Source organism: Malaclemys terrapin, chromosome 3 (genome assembly GCF_027887155.1).
Source record: "Malaclemys terrapin pileata isolate rMalTer1 chromosome 3, rMalTer1.hap1, whole genome shotgun sequence".
In the NCBI taxonomy this organism is placed as follows: Eukaryota; Metazoa; Chordata; order Testudines; family Emydidae; genus Malaclemys; species Malaclemys terrapin.
Window position 1 is genome coordinate 3,571,274 of NC_071507.1, and position 14,893 is coordinate 3,586,166.

Sequence of the window (14,893 nt, forward strand, 5' to 3'; positions counted from 1 at the left end):
CTGGTAGCAATCTGGTTGTGAAAGTGAGGTTTGGACGAGCTCTGCCCATGGCAGCTGTGCCCTGGGAGAAGCTGCCTGGGATTTTCCGGGGGCCAGGCCTCAGGCTGCGGGGGTAAGGGGGAGCGTTCAGGACACTGCGAAGGCGTTGGCAGGAGCAGGCAGGCAATCGAGGCTGGCTGGCAATGCTGTGACGAGAGAAGTGGGGTGGGGCGGTGCCGGGAAGGGCCCTGATGCAGAGGATGCTGGGGGGTGCTTCGGGCAGAACAGCCGGTCTAGGAGATGATTTGGGGGACAGCACTGACGTCCACGTGACTGGCCTTGGGGGGCTGCCCGGCTGAGTTCAGGGTGTATGGCTTGCAGGCGTGGGAGGAAGCAATGGGGCACGCCAGACATGGCTGAGGCCTGATGGCGGTGAGGGCGAAGGGGACATGGCGAAGGGGGGACTTTGGAGGTTCCAGTGGCACTTACAGACCTGGACCCTGCTGGGGGACCCCTTTGTGCAGGGGGAAGGCAGAGGCGGGTAATGCTGGCGTCTCCAGTGGGGGGAGCGCTAGCCCCGGCTTGTGGCCGTGCCCCACGTCGGGTGTCCGTGACTGACCGGCGTGCTCTCTGCTGTCTTGCAGGCCTATGAGCTCTCCACCCTGACGGGTACTCAGGTGCTGCTGCTGGTTGCCAGCGAGACGGGCCACGTGTATACGTTTGCCACGCGGAAGCTGCAGCCCATGATCACTAGCGAGACGGGGAAGGCGCTGATCCAGACGTGCCTGAACTCCCCGGACTCACCCCCGCGGTCCGACCCCACCACTGACCAGCGCATGAGTGCCACGGGCTTCGAGGAGACTGACCTCACCTACCAGGTGTCCGAGTCCGACAGCAGCGGCGAGACGAAGGTAACCCCCTCTCCTCTGTGCCCGTGGGCAGGGCTGGCTTGGGCCCTGGCAGCCTGCCTGGTCTCTGCCCAGCGTGGGGACCACCCTGCAGCAGGATTGGCTCGAAGGCTCCTCCCCTGCCACCCAGACTGGGGAGCTTGCAGGGCCAACCTGGGGCTGCCTGCTAGGTCTTGGGGGGACTCACCCCTGCGGTTTCCTGGCATAGTATCCTAGGGCCTAGTCTGCTGGCCTGGGGGCTGGACCCCCTCCTTCACTCCCTGGCCCTGCCCCTGTGAGCTGGGCCCCCCTCCCTGTGGTGAGGCCGTGCCTCAGTTTCCCTGGGGTGATGATTGGGTGGATCGTTTCCCGGCCTGGGCTGTGATAAGGTCAGGGCTGCAGTCCCCTGCCCACCTGGGGCTCACTGGCTAGGAGCTGCAGAGCGGCTCTCCCCTCGGTGTGTGTGTGTGTGTGTGGGGGGGTGACAGGTGTCACTGCCCCTGCAGGCTCCCCCCCCCCTCCCCCCCGCAGCCCCTCGCCCTGTTATCTCTCCTTCGGCGTCTCCATGCTCTCGCTCTCATTGATAAAAATTTGATTCTGCCTCCATGGCCATATAAGGCCTGGTTTCCCTCGCCAGAGTCCCTGGCAGGGCCCCTCACATTCCTTATAAGCTGCAGCTGTCTCTTGCTTTGGGGCCGGTTTGGAAGGGGGCAGGGAGGACATGGGGAATGGAATCATTTGGCTGGCCGGGCTGTTCCTCGTCTGCTGGCTCGGGCACTCGCTAGCCGAGAACACGGGCCGTTGCTCTGCCCCGGGGGCTCCGAGGGGCTTGTTTGCTGGCTGGGACTCTCCTGGCTTCATGAGCCCCCTGCGCCGTCCCCGTCCCCCTGCTGGGAAAGGCTCCATCGTGGGGGCAGGGGGAGCTGAGCTGTCTGGGGACATAGGCCCCGAGCGAGGGATCACGTGGTGCCGGGGGGGAGGAGGCTGGGCAGGCCACGGCCTTGCTTCCCCAGGGTAGCTGCCAGAGCCTCTTGCAGGGAGATTGCCATCCTCTCTTTGGCACCAGTGTCCCCGCTCCCCCGGCCCTGGTGGGGGTCTCGGGTCTGTGCTCGCTGTGCGGTGTCTCTGCCAGCGGATCAGACCCCAAGTGGCTTCTCCGGGCTCCGTGGTGGGAAGGAGCAGGCAGGCTGAGGGCCCGGTGGGATGCTGCAGGTGGACAGGCCCTTATGCTGAAAGGACCTGGGGGATGGGGGCGTAGCTACCCCCTGCTGGGGGGTGAGTGGCTGAGCCCCAGGGGGCGGTGGGTTCGGTGTGAAAGCTGCCCCGCTAGGATGACTTCCCTGCTCTGCTCTGCGCGGCACAACCGGATTGGGGCATTGGGAGACTCCTGCCCCCCCCCCCCCCCCATGGCACTGGGGGTTGGAGGCAGCACGCAGGGCTTGCTGGCCCCGGAGCCCTGGGCATCCTCCACAGGGGGGGGCGATATTGGCACTGTCCTGAGCAGCCGCCGTCCCGTTTCCTGCTGTCCCGTCTGCTCCCCTGATGTCAGTGGCTTCCCGGCTATAACAGCCCCCCGGGGGGGTTCCAGGGCTCTCTGGACACACACTACGGCCTGGAAAGGCAGAGGAATGGGGCAGCTGAGGGGGGACCCTATTAAAACCTTCCACCCTTGTGCCCTGCAGCTGAGCCCCTGGTGTGGCCCTTGCTGGGCTGGCTTGCTGAGCGGGGAAGGAAATCGGGGATCTGCTAGCACTGGCAGTAAGGGGGGCTGCCACAGCACCCCAGCCCTGTGCTGGAGCCCATGGCAGCAGGCAGGGTTGGGTGTACGTTGCCTGTCGACGTGCCGACCAACCGTCTGTGGCATGCCCAGCCTTGCACCCCCCTCTGCTGGCTTCGGCTCACACCCCCCCCCCCGGCAGGGTGCCCAGCACGACTCCCCAGGAAGCTGAGCTGGGACCGGAGTCCTGTCACCCTGCACCACCACCTCCGGGCTGAGTCTCCATGGCCATACAAGCCGCAGCCGCCCAGCCCTGGAAACGCAGACGCGTGTCTGTCGCGAGCGCTCGCACTGCAGAGCTCTCTCCGTTCAGAGGACCCAAGGCCAGAAGGGCCCATTGTGCTCATCCCTCCTGACACCTGTAAAGCGCAGGCCAGACAGCCTACCCCGGTGACTCTGGCGTGTGGCCCAGACAGTCAGTCCGCGCTCGAGCCGGTCTCTGCCGCAGAGATCCAGTCGTGATGTAAAGTCTCCAAGTGTCGGAGACTCCACCTGCCCAGGGTTAATGATCTTTTTTCCGATCTGAATGCGTCTAGTGTTCACTTCCAGCCGTGGGCTCTTGTGTGTGTTTGCAGGGTTGGAGCACCCTGCTAGCCGAAATCTCTTTGCAGTCTACGCACTCGTAGATGGCGATCAAGTCATCTCTCGGATTAACTACCTTGCTGGGCCTCCTTCAGTCTCTGGCTGTGGGAGGTGTTTTCCAGACCCCTCTCCTCCAGGTGCCTTGCTGCAGAGCCCTCTCCAATTTGTCCACATCTTTCTTTTCGTTTGAAGCGTGGACCCAGCATCCTGTAACAGTCTCCCCTGTGCTGTATACGGTGATGACCCCCATGCTTCCTGTTTCTGCTTGATATTCCCCTGCTTTACAGCCAAGGATCTGTCCCCTCTTTCCTACAGCATTCTGGCACTGGGAGCTGGTGTTCAGCTGATTATCGGCCGTGACCCACCCCCAAGTCCTGTTCAGAGTCCCTGCGTTCCGGAATAAAAGCCTCCATCCTGGGGCTTTGCTCCTCACATGTCTGACCTGGGGTTGGGCTGTATTCCAATCCATGTCAAAGGAGCCCGCGTTACCAAGCGATCCCAATCGCTGAGTGTCCTGTCGTCTGCACGTTTTACCGACAAGGGTGTCGGACTTTTTTCTGGCTCATCGATAAGATGTTGAATAGCGCTAAACCAGGTACAGGCCCCGTGGGCCCCCACTCGGAACATCCCCAGCTAGGTCTTTCGTGAGCTCTGTCGGGAAGCTGGGTCTAGGGGCTGTGTGGAGAGTAGCATTTGCTGCTCTGTCGCGTGGCGCTGAGTCTGAGGACGGGATGTCTCACTGTTACCTTATCATCCGGTCCTGTGAGCTCATCGGAAACGACAGCTGGCTTGTTTCCCAAAGACCTATTCCCCCGTGATCCTATTGACTGGCATTAATTATGCCACCACCCTTTAATTCTCTGCTGATTGCTCCCCGTACCAGCTTTGCCAGGAGTTTGCCCTGGATTGATGCCAGGCTAACCAGCTTGATAGTTACCTGGGTCACCCAGTTTGCCCTGGTACGTTGGCACAACATTAAGGTTTTTTTGGGGGGGTGATTCTCGGGCACTTCCGAGAGTTCCTGACCAATCAGCATTCCTGGGTGCAGCTCAGGCCGGCCTCCCGCGGCAAGGGTGTGGGAGATGCATGAACACCTGCGTTCAAGGCTGCGTTTGTTTAGGCTCCAGCCCCCTCGCTGAGCGCAGGGCACAGTGGAGGCTGAGATGCTCCCAGGAGACGGATGCTCTGCGGCAGCCAGCTCCGTGCTTGTGGCGACGCAGACCCCGGAGAGTGACGAAAAGCCCCAGCCTGGAGTGCGGCCTGGGGCTCTCTGCCGTCACAGGTCCTCCAGGGGGCTTGGCTCCTTCTCGGCACTTTGCTGTGCCGGTGCTGGTGGGGCAGTCCCCTGGGAGGGGTGATGGGGACGGACGCTGCGGTACGGCCCAGGGAGGGTAGCGGAGCAGTGGCCGAGCCCTCGGAAGCACTGGGCTGGCGTATTCATACCGAAGCGAAGCAGGGAGGGGGCTCGGGTAGTGCGGCAGAGATCGGCGAGGTGGGCAGGGGCTGTGCCCTGCGGTGCTCGGGCTGTGGGGAGGATGCTGGGAGTCCTTAGGCAGCTCCAGGAGTCTCTGGCTATCAGCTGACTGACCAGCTCCCTCCCCCAGGTGCCCGGCTGCACTGAGGGGTGGTGGGTCCCTGCTACTTTCCCCCTTCACCTGCCTTTGCCTCTGGCAGTGGGCAGTCCCGGGAGAGTCCACTGGGAACAATCCCACTGATCTGAGGGTTAGAAACCCTGAGCAAGGAGGGAAGGTTTCCAAACTGGGCCTGTACCGAGCCTTGAGAAGAGGCTGGGGGGGAACCTGATAACTCTTGGAAGATGCCAAGGGCTTCTACCGCGAGGAGGGTGATCAGTTGTTCTCCCTGCCCGCTGAAGGGACAAGCTGTGACGGGCATCCTGTGCCGCAGGGAGATTTAGGCGAGATGGGAGGAAAACTTCTTGTCAGGGTGGTTAAGCTCTGGCCCAGGCAGGCAATGCAATGCCCGTCACCGGGGGTCTCTAAGGTGGGCAAACCCCAGCAGGCATGGTCTGGGGTTACTTGGCGCTGCCTCAGCGTAGTCTCCCAGGCCTCTCCCCCACCATGGGGAGCGTCTGGCCAGCAGGGGCGTGTGCCCGTGCATGTCTCCAAGCCCTGTGTGCTGGCTAGGACCACATTTCTGTTTGGGGCAGTGGAGGGCGTCTGGGTTTAATCCCTGTCTGCGTCCCTCGCCCCTCTCCCAGCGCCGCTGTGCATACAGCACGTCCCAGCCAGTGCTGTGGGTTATGTTCTCCTTAGATCTCCTAAATTAAGTCTGATGGGGCCTGGCCAGCACTTGGCTGGGGAGCGGGGAGGAGGGGAGAGTCCTGCTTGTGCATCTTCTCTACCTGGCTGATCCCTGGGCTGGCCCGTCTGAGAGGCCTGGAGCCAGGCACTGACCACGCGCTGCAGCCTTGTGTGCCCCTGGCCGTTGTCCGGGCTGCCAGCTGTTTGCTGAGGTCTCTGCTGCACGGGAGCTGGCTGAGAGCAGCTCCCAGAGTGGGGTCGCCAGGCTACTGCTGAGCCCTGGGTGTGTGGGGCTGCCAGCGCCTGCAGCAGAGGGGAGGTCTGGCATGGACAGCCCCTTCTCCACCAGCGACGCTCAGCCTTAGGCAGCACCATGAGGTCAAGGAGCTCCAGCAGCGTGTGAAGTCCTGTTCCTTGTGTCCCGCAACCAGCCACCGCTGCCTGGGGATGAGCTGAGCGCGCCTGCGCTTTGGCCGGGGCGCTGGAAACGAGGTCCTGGCTGTGGGAGGGGCCGTGCTAGGCACCAGGCCGTTTTCGGCTCCTGGCCACCGTTCCCGAGCCGCTCTCTCCTGTGTTCCTGGCACACCAGTACCGGAGCGACGATCCCCGCGGCGCAGTGAGCAGTTCTGCTGCAGCCCTCCGTGCGCTGCAGGGTCGGACTTGATGCCCCAGCAAACAGAGGGGCAGGCCAGGCCTCGGGCGGGCCAGGGTGGCTCCCAGCCCCCCCGGGGAGTGCTGCTTCTCTCGGCATCTCTCCTTTCACAAGTGTAGCTTCTGGAGTCGGCCCGCATGGCGGGGGGAGCCCAGGGGCTGTCCAGCGTGGTGCCCCGGAAGTGCATGAGATCCTTGCAGCTGGGGCCGGAGCTGGGGCTCGGCGGGGCCTGCGCCGTGAAGCTGTGGAGGTTCGCAATGCGATGCCTGCTCCTCGCTGACATGGCCGGGGCCCAGCTCGGTGCCTTGAGGTGCACAGGCCCCCGCAGCGGCCTCCTCCCCCGGCAGAGGGCTGCCCATGGACGCAGGTCCTGGTGCAGCTCAGTGGCACGAGATCTGGCTCCATCCAGCTGTGCCTGATGCCTGCACACCGCACGGCGTGTGCACCGGGACCAGGCCGGGGCACTGAGCTCCCTCTGGCCTCGGCTCAGGCCCCCTGCCCCTGTTCCTCTCCTGCAGACTGCTGTCTGCCAGCGAGGCCTGTGTTGGGTGCAGGGGGGGGTGGGGGTGGGAAGAAGGCCCCTGGTCACTGCCAGCCCAAGGGAAGGACACTGGCCTAGGGGACAGTCCAGCTGCACCACCAGGGAGGGTAGGCAGCTGGGAGCAGCTCTCTCTCTCGCACGCGCCCCGACAGAGCGGGTGGCTGCAGCCAGGGGCAGGGAGGCAGCCCCCCCAGTACCAGCCAGCCTCCTGTGAGTGCTGGGGGCTGGGTCAGCCTGCGGGGTCCCTGCGAGCGGGTGGGGGCTGAGCGCTCGGCCGCTGGCCTGCTCTTGGGTCGCGCAGGGGCGAGCCAGCCGTCTCGTGTCTGGCTAGGCCAGGGAGCCGGTACCCCATAGTGTCTCTGGGCCTCCGGCCCCACCTGCTCAGTGGGCATGACAGCCCTCCCCTGCCCCACAGCGTTTGAAGGGGAAATAGGGTAACAGCAGTGAGGCCTGATAATTCCTGCTAGCTGGGGCTCTCCTGCGCCCTGCCCTGGCGAGTGGAGGGCACTGGGGGGTGCTGGGCTTGCTGCCGAGAGGTGTGGGATGTGACCCTCCTAGCCCCACTGCTCCACTGACCCAGGTGCATATTGCCCCCCAGGGATCCTGCCGCAGAGCCGGCAGCTCCCCCCGCTGGTCCCCGTTTGGGGGCTGCCTGGGAGGCTCCCTAGCCATTGCTCCAGGCTCTGGGCCAGCAGCTGGCAGGGCTCCCCCAAGGGCCTGGCCTGGCTTGGGAGAGCTGTAAGCGGGGTTGTGGAGAGCGAGGGGACAGGGCAGAGATGAGGCTGTTTGCTGAGCCCCAGGGGAGGGAGCAGGGCCTGGGAGCTGATGGTTTCCAGGTTCTCTGCTGCTCTGGGGGGACGTCGGCTCCCTATGGTGGTGAGTCGGGCCTGGCCTGCCCCCCTTCCCCCTGCTCGGGCAGGCCAGGCGCCACTTGTGTGCTGACAAAGGGAACAGCTGCAGCGGCCGAGGGGCTGGAATGTGGCTGGGCAGCAGGTGTGGGGGAGAGGCCGGACGTCCCGGAAGTGGAGTTGGTTTGGGGCTGGCCCCTCTCCAGCCTTGCACCTGTCCTGGGGCTCACGTCTCTCACCTGCAAGTGCGGGGGGTGCACGCACGAGGATGCAGTTGGCAGTACGGCCTAGGCACGATGCAGTGAGCGCTGCACCCGGAGCCCTGGCAGCTTCGAGCAGGGCCCCACTGCCCGGGAGGGTGAGATGTGGCACATCAGACCACCTCCGGGACACTTCCAGAGCACCCTGCTAGCAGGGGGCAGGCGGGCCGTGCCCAGCCCACAGCTGTGTGAGCCTTCCTGGAGATGCAAGGACAAGCCCGCCCCTTCCTCTGCAGGGCGGGGGGCTGCTCGCTTGCCAGGATGACCTGGGTCGAGCTCACGTAAACGTTTCCCTGCCATGCAGGGGCCCTGGCGCACCTGGGTCCCCCCCGTTCTCTGCCTGGAGCATGTGCTGCTCTAGGCTCCTGGGGTCTGTTCCGGGCAGGCCAGGCTGGCACGAGGAGCTGCTGCTTCCTTCTGGCCTTGGACTCCCTGATTGTCCAGTGCGGCGGAGGCCTTGGAGTGATTGCACGGGAGCACCACCCCCCTCAGAGTGACATGAGCCTCGGCCCGTTGCTTATCCATCCCCGGTTGCTCCAGCTGGCCACGCGGGATGGTGACGTGCAGCATGTGGCCAGTGGGCTAAGGCACCCCGCCAGGGCGGAGCAGCAAGTGTAGGGCACGGGGGCTACTTGAACTTGAGTTGATCTGCTCTGGGCCCCGAGAGGGTCGCTGGAGTCAGCACATGCCAGCCCCGGGGCCTGCAGCAGGGGCCTCTCCCTGTGAAGGTGGCTGGAGGAGCATGGGCTGTGAAGGGAAGGGTTTGGAGGTGGCCGGAAGTCGAGCTGCATGCACGGGGCTGGAATGCTAGCCGCAGCCTTCTCTCCGCAAAGCAGGGAACCGGCCCCGAAGGGCCCCGCGTGGCCGCAACCGCTCTTTGGAAATAAATGTGCTTGACCCCCGGATCCCCCCGCCCACGAGGGCTGGAAACCATTGACCTGAGCCCAGCTGGGGTCCCTGCAGGCCTGGATCCCCCTTGAACCCCCTGGAGTGGGCAGCAGGGAATTGTCAGGGGAATGAGGCTGCCCAGGCCAGCAGCCACAGCCCTGCCCCAGGGAGCTGGCAGGCTAGGTGGGGCAGCAATGGAGGCCAGCCCCTCCCCCCTCCAACACCATGAGACTTAGGATCCTAAAGGTTGAGTGCTGTGTGTATGCGCTCGCTCGCAGAGGGGTGGGGCGCTGGCGGCTCCGGGTGTACTGCAGCTCTCGGTTAATAGGGCGCAAGTCAGCTGACCCACGTCGGGGAGTCCTGGGCTAGGGCGTCTGCCCTGCATTTGAACCCAGGTTTAGGATTTTCTGGCCTGTGTTTGAGCTTAGACGCTGCCCGAGGACTGCGGGGCAGCTTGGCTGCCCACCCTGCTCTCTGCCCGTGGGCGCTGTTGGTGGCACTCCGGTGCCGAGCTGCTCTGGGGGCTGTCACAGCAGCAGGACTGCGCTCTGAGGAGCGCTGGGCCGGGCACGCTGGCGGGACCGTGCCTGGGGGCCCGTGTAGAGGATAACTAGGACATGAGTCTCCAGGGCTGTCCAACTATTCAAATGAAACTTGGCAATTCTGAGTGTTTTGAAATGGAGGGAGGAAGGGAGGTTGGTGGGCTGGTGGGTTTTTTTTTTTTCTCTTTGGCCGTTTGTTTTGAAGTTTAGTTTCAGAGAGAAAACGCCCCCCCCCTCCTCCCGCCCCCCCCCCCCAGCTTGGCTGCTGCAGACACACAGGGGTAGGGGGAGATCACCGGAAGGTGGTGGGGGAGTTTGGGGGCTGCCCTGGCAGAGAGCAGAGTGGGGACCAAGCAGCTGCCCTGCAGGGGGGTTGGGGACTCTGGAGGGGTGGGGGCACTGTGGGAGGGGGCAGAGGGGAAGCCCCCCAGGTGGCGTGAGTTGTGGGCAGTGCTGACAGTGCACGCCCATGGGTACGGTGCCCAGGGTGCACTGCTGTCGGTACCCATATCAGGCAGTGGGGCCGGCCCGGCCGGCTGCTATTGAATCACTAGCTGATCCTCCTGGGAGCATCGTTGGCTGGGTGGCTGGGGTCACCCGCTCTTGTCCTCCCAGTGAGGGGCTGGGGCCGGTGACTCGCCCCCGCTCCCAGCCCCTGCGCGGGGTGGGGGGGGGGGGACAGGAGACTGCCGCTGAGATAATGGAAAGTGGATTTGCCTGGCTCTGCTCTGTTATCACATGCTCGTTCTAATTCCGACGGCAGGGAATCTCAGTGCCCCGGCTAGCGGGGATCTGCCACCCAACCCTCCCCTCCCCTGGGGGAGACGGGCAGGGCGCTCTGGATTGGCTGGGCCTGTCCAAAATGGGCTGCCTTCCCTTTTTTAGCTGTTCGGCAGGCTGTGAATTCCTGCTCTTGGCAGCGCGACAGGCCGGCCACAGCACGTGGGCGCTCTGGGCCTGCCAGTCTGCACTGGCTGTGCGGTGCTCTGAACACAAGCTCCTTGGCAGCTGGGGGGGGGGCTGTGATCCCCAGGGAGGCTGGCATGGGGCTCCTTGCTCCTCCTGACCCGGAGCAACCTGTGACCCACACTGGAGCTGCCTGGGGGCCATGGCAGACACAGGATCTCTTTCTGCCCAGCATGGGCTCCTGTCAGATCTGGCTAACTTCTGTCCCCATCTTTGGTGCAGCTGATCTCCAGGCTCCTTTGCCTCCTGCTCGGGGCTGGTTCCCTGTCGGTCCCTTGCACTGAGTGGTCACGTGTCCCTGGAACGAGAGCAGGACAGTTGGTGTTTCCTTTGAGTGTAGTTTGGCTGGTGATTGATTCCCTCTTTGCGGGCCGGCTGCTAATTACTCCACCATAGAACAAAGCTGGGTGTGGGGAGGGGAGAACCCTGTGCATGCTGCAGTGGGGTGTGCCGCAGCGAAGTGTGTCCGGAGCCCTGGGGGTGCTGCAGCGAGGTGTGTCCGGAGCCCCGGGGTGTGCCTGGGGGTGTGCCGCAGTGAGGTGTGTCCGGAGCCCCGGGGTGTGCCTGGGGGTGTGCCGCAGCGAGGTGTGTCCGGAGCCCCGGGGTGTGCCAGCATAGTGTGGATTTTTGCTCCACGTGTTTCAAGGAGTTTGGTTCTCACATGGGCCTGGCCCTGGCTCCCAGCAGCTTCTCTTGCCTGCTAGCCTGTGTAGCCTCTCACCCAGGGGGTTGGCAGAGCCCTGAGGTCTGGTGGGGGTGGGGCACGGACGGGGGTCAGGACCCGGTTTGGTTTGGGGGGTTGGCAGAGGTCTGGGGGGGTGCAGACAGGGCTCAGAACCCGGTTTGGGGGTTTGTCAGAGCCCTGAGGTCTGGTTGGGGGTGGGGCGCGGACAGGGCTCAGGACCCGGTTTGGCTCTCCCTCACCTGCCCGTCTCTCGTAGGACTCGCTGAAGCCTGCATTCACAGTTACCAACTTGCCGGGGACGACGTCGACCATCCAGACCGTGCCCACCACCTCCACGTCCATGCAGGTCAGCAGCGGCCCCTCCTACCCGATCACCAACTACCTAGCGCCAGTCTCGGCCAGCGTCAGCCCCAACACCGTCACCAGCGCCAACGGGACAGTGCTCAAAACCACGGGCACCAGCGCCGTGGCCTCCGGCGGGCTCATGCAGCTCCCCAGCGGCTTCACTCTCATGCCAGGTCAGTGCACGCCAGGGGCGGGGGGCTCTCGGGGACTGGCCCCAGGCCGATCGGTTGTGAGGGAAGCAAACAGGGCTGCCTTGCCCCTAGCGGTGCTGGCTCGGCCTGCTCTCTGGGCGCAGTCCCTGGGGCCAGGCCCTTGCCCCGGAGGCAAGCAGGGATGGGCGCATGCTGCCTCCCTGCCTGTGGTGGGGATTGCAGGGATCCAAGCTGGGCCGTGCGGCTGTGTCCAGGGCCGCCCCTAGGAGCAAGCGCAGCACAAGCTCCGGGGCCAGAGTAGGTCAAAAGAGCTGGTTGTGATGAAGCCTTTCTTTCCCCCTCCTTTCGGCAGGTGCTCCGCTCCCTCCTGGGACCCCTACCATTCCTCTCGCTCAGTTACAGCCGCACTCGCTGGCCCTCTCCAGCCAGCAGGGCCAGGCGGTCGCGGGCCCAGCTGGACAGCTGCAGCAAGCACAGCAGACAGTCTTCCGCTTCCCCGCCACAGCCGGAGGGCAGATTGTGTCTCTGACAGGTCAGCGCTCGCTTCTCCTCGTGGGAGCGGGGGGGGCTGGGGCAGAGGGGAGCACGGCCCCTGCCAGCCTGGAGGGCAGAGGAGGCTGAGGCCAGGGCAGTGCTTGCCTGCTGGCTGGCAGGGGGCGGTATCCTAGACTGGCGCGGCGCGTGCTGCGGTCAGTGCTGAATCGATCCATCCAGCTGGGCTCACGCCGCACCGCAAGGCCTCCCCAGGCAGGGGGCTGGGCACGGCCTTGTGCCCATCAGCCCGACGGACGGCGCAGGCTGAGTTCGACTATGCACAGGGGGCCCCGGCAGCTGTGGAAGTCGGTGCGGGAGGAGGTCCTGGCCACCCGATGCCTCTCTCCAGCCCTGGTGGTGGCGCTGTGTTGGTTTTGGGGAGCCGGGAGCTGTGGAGGGGGGACGCTGCTTGGCTCCCTGGGGTGACTGACCCCTTGTAAAAAGAAGCAGGACAGTAACAGCTGTTCCACCAAAGGGGCGTTACAGGCGGTGATCCGCTAATGGGGCGTCGGGGGGTCCCTGAACTCCCCTCTGCCGGTAATAGAGACGAGGCAGGGTCCGAAGTGGAGCAGGACTATACGGAGGGGTTACAGAGCAGCGAGTCCCCAGAGCACACTGGACACGTTGACAAGGTCGGTCTCCGTTCAAATCAGCTGCCGAGAGCAGAAGGCTCTGGAACCTTCCAGGCAGGGTCAGAAGGAGATCCCCGGCTGGGCGCTGGAGTTGATGAGTTCAAACTGGCGATAGGATGTTCTTGTCACCAACCAGGGGGATTCGTCGTTAGGAGTCGAGGTGGGACGTCCAGCTAAAAGCCATGCTCCAGTGCCCCCATGTGTTCCATGCCCGGGTGATGTCGTCCGGCCTGGACTGTGTTTACAGTTGTCCTTTGAGCTGTTCTAGCACCCTGTGCTTTGAAACAGGGACATGGGAGTAGCCCTGGGGCTGGAGAGGTGCCTTTTGCTGCCCTTGTGACCGTTGACTCAGATTTAGTGGAGTTGTTCTCTGAAAATTCCCTTTGCACATGCTCTGGACAGGTTTGTTAGAGGCTCAACAACAACCATCTCCAAACGTTCCGTCTGCCCTGAACATGCTCCAGCCCTGGGCTGAGCGGGGCTTCCCCTGGAATTGCTTGGGACCAGACTGAGCAGAGCTGATCTCTCAGTGCCCCCCAGGCAGTCTGGCGAGGAAAGAGGAAGCAATTGCATTGCATTGACCCAAATGCAATTCGGGGAGGACAGGAAAAGAGCAGGCTGGGAGAAGGAGGGGACATACTACAGAAGTGGTCAGGCTGGGGGAGGGACGGGGGGGCAGGGGCAGGAAGGGTCTGTGCCCAGAGAGCACACATCCCTCCAGAGCCCAGGGTCCCTGAGCGCCAGCACTCCTCTGCTGTCAGCCTCACTGGCAAAGTGTGACTCTCCCTGGCGGAGAAGATCGCAGCCTACTACTGCTTCAAGAAGAACAGGAGTACTTGTGGCACCTTAGAGACTAACAAATTTATTAGAGCATAAGCTTTCGTGGACTACAGCCCACTTCTTCGGATGCATAAGTGGGCTGTAGTCCACGAAAGCTTATGCTCTAATAAATTTGTTAGTCTCTAAGGTGCCACAAGTACTCCTGTTCTTCTTTTTGCGGATACAGACTAACACGGCTGTTACTCTGAAACTTGTTACTACTGCTTCAGTTACTCAGCGAGCTCCAGTGATGGAGGTCTGTACTGTGGAGCGAAAGGCTCTACCCCTGTAGATGACCCAGGCGGGGCTCTGCGTGGTTCCTGTTATCTCTGCTTTTTAAAAACACTGGAAGTTACATAAAACCCGCCATGGAACGAATGGGAGCGAAGCAAAGTCGCACACTCTGCATTGCAGCAAAGCCTTCGTTACGTGGGCACGTGCTGTGTGGGGCCACGCGTTGAATGAGGAGGACACAAGGAAATCGTGAATCGACGCACCCGGTCCACCCATTGCGCACGCACAGGGGCCGAGCGGAGGTTGCATAGGCAGCTGGAGAGCTGGCATTTCCCAGCGTCTTGACTGGGCAAGCTGACAGTTCTGCCAGGGGGGATGTCTCTCCTTGCGGTTCCAGGTAGAAGCCAGTCGCTGACTGGCAGGGTTCAGAACAGCTGTAGCTGCCCGGTTTTGGTGTCCTGCCCTCTCTCTGGACTAGCTGGTCCTGGGTCGTGTCGGAGACGGGACCCTGGGCTGCTCCGAGCCAGCCTGGTGACTGCTGTGCTGTCCGTGTATTGTGCAAAAACCGCACACGGCTCCTTCGGGGCCCAGCAGGTTCGACCGGCGGCCTTGTGCTGTGTCACACAGCTGCTCCCAGGAAGATCGGGCTTCTAGCATCCGGAGCCAGCTTCGTAGCTGTGTCCCCCTCAGGGCCAGGGCCGCAGCGAGCTTCCCCCATTGGAGCACAGAGAGCCCGGAGGGGGCTAGCTGCGTGGGGCTGGCCTGTGGCCGTCACCTGGAGTAGGTCAGCTGTGGCATCGGCACGTCGTTCGGTTCTAGCTCAGCACGCCCTGGGCTGTAGCCCGTGGCAGGTGGTTCCCAGCCCCAGCCCCGCTCCTTTCCTGATTGAGGTGGGGGTTGCTGCCGTGGGGGCCTGGACCAGGAGCCTTTGAGGTAGCCTAGTGGGTAGAGTCCCAGTTGTGAGGGGGGCTTCCAAATCCAGCCGGGGTGGGGCGTAGCAGGGGGCAGAGCAAATTGCTGCTGGCTGGGCTCCCCCCTCAGCCCCTCTCTGTTGTCTGGGGTAGGCGAGGGCTGTATGCCAAGTGTGGAGGGCAGTGAACCAGGGCCCCCCATGCGCCCCCTCTGCTTGGCTGGCTCCGGGCAGTAACGCCTTGCGGGGGTTGCTGCCGTCGGTTTCCAGGGCTGCCGAGCCCAGCCGGGGAGTGGGTGGAAATCCGGTCGGGAGGTCGGCCTTTCCCCTGGCAGGCGGGTGGGCGCCATCAGGTGCATGCGGGGGGCAGGGGCCGGGTCTCCTCCCCTCACCGTGTGA

General features: G+C 63.8%; 1 protein-coding gene across 1 annotated transcript in view; it reads left to right on the top strand.

Moving 5' to 3' along the window:
• Window positions 1-14,893, top strand: part of SRF (serum response factor) — a 32,728-nt gene that overhangs the window by 5,785 nt on the left and 12,050 nt on the right. The window contains exons 2-4 of the mRNA XM_054022334.1: window positions 624-890; window positions 11,125-11,386; window positions 11,718-11,897. Of these exons, the coding sequence (XP_053878309.1) occupies window positions 624-890; window positions 11,125-11,386; window positions 11,718-11,897 (709 nt within the window). The remainder of the gene's footprint in view (window positions 1-623; window positions 891-11,124; window positions 11,387-11,717; window positions 11,898-14,893) is intronic.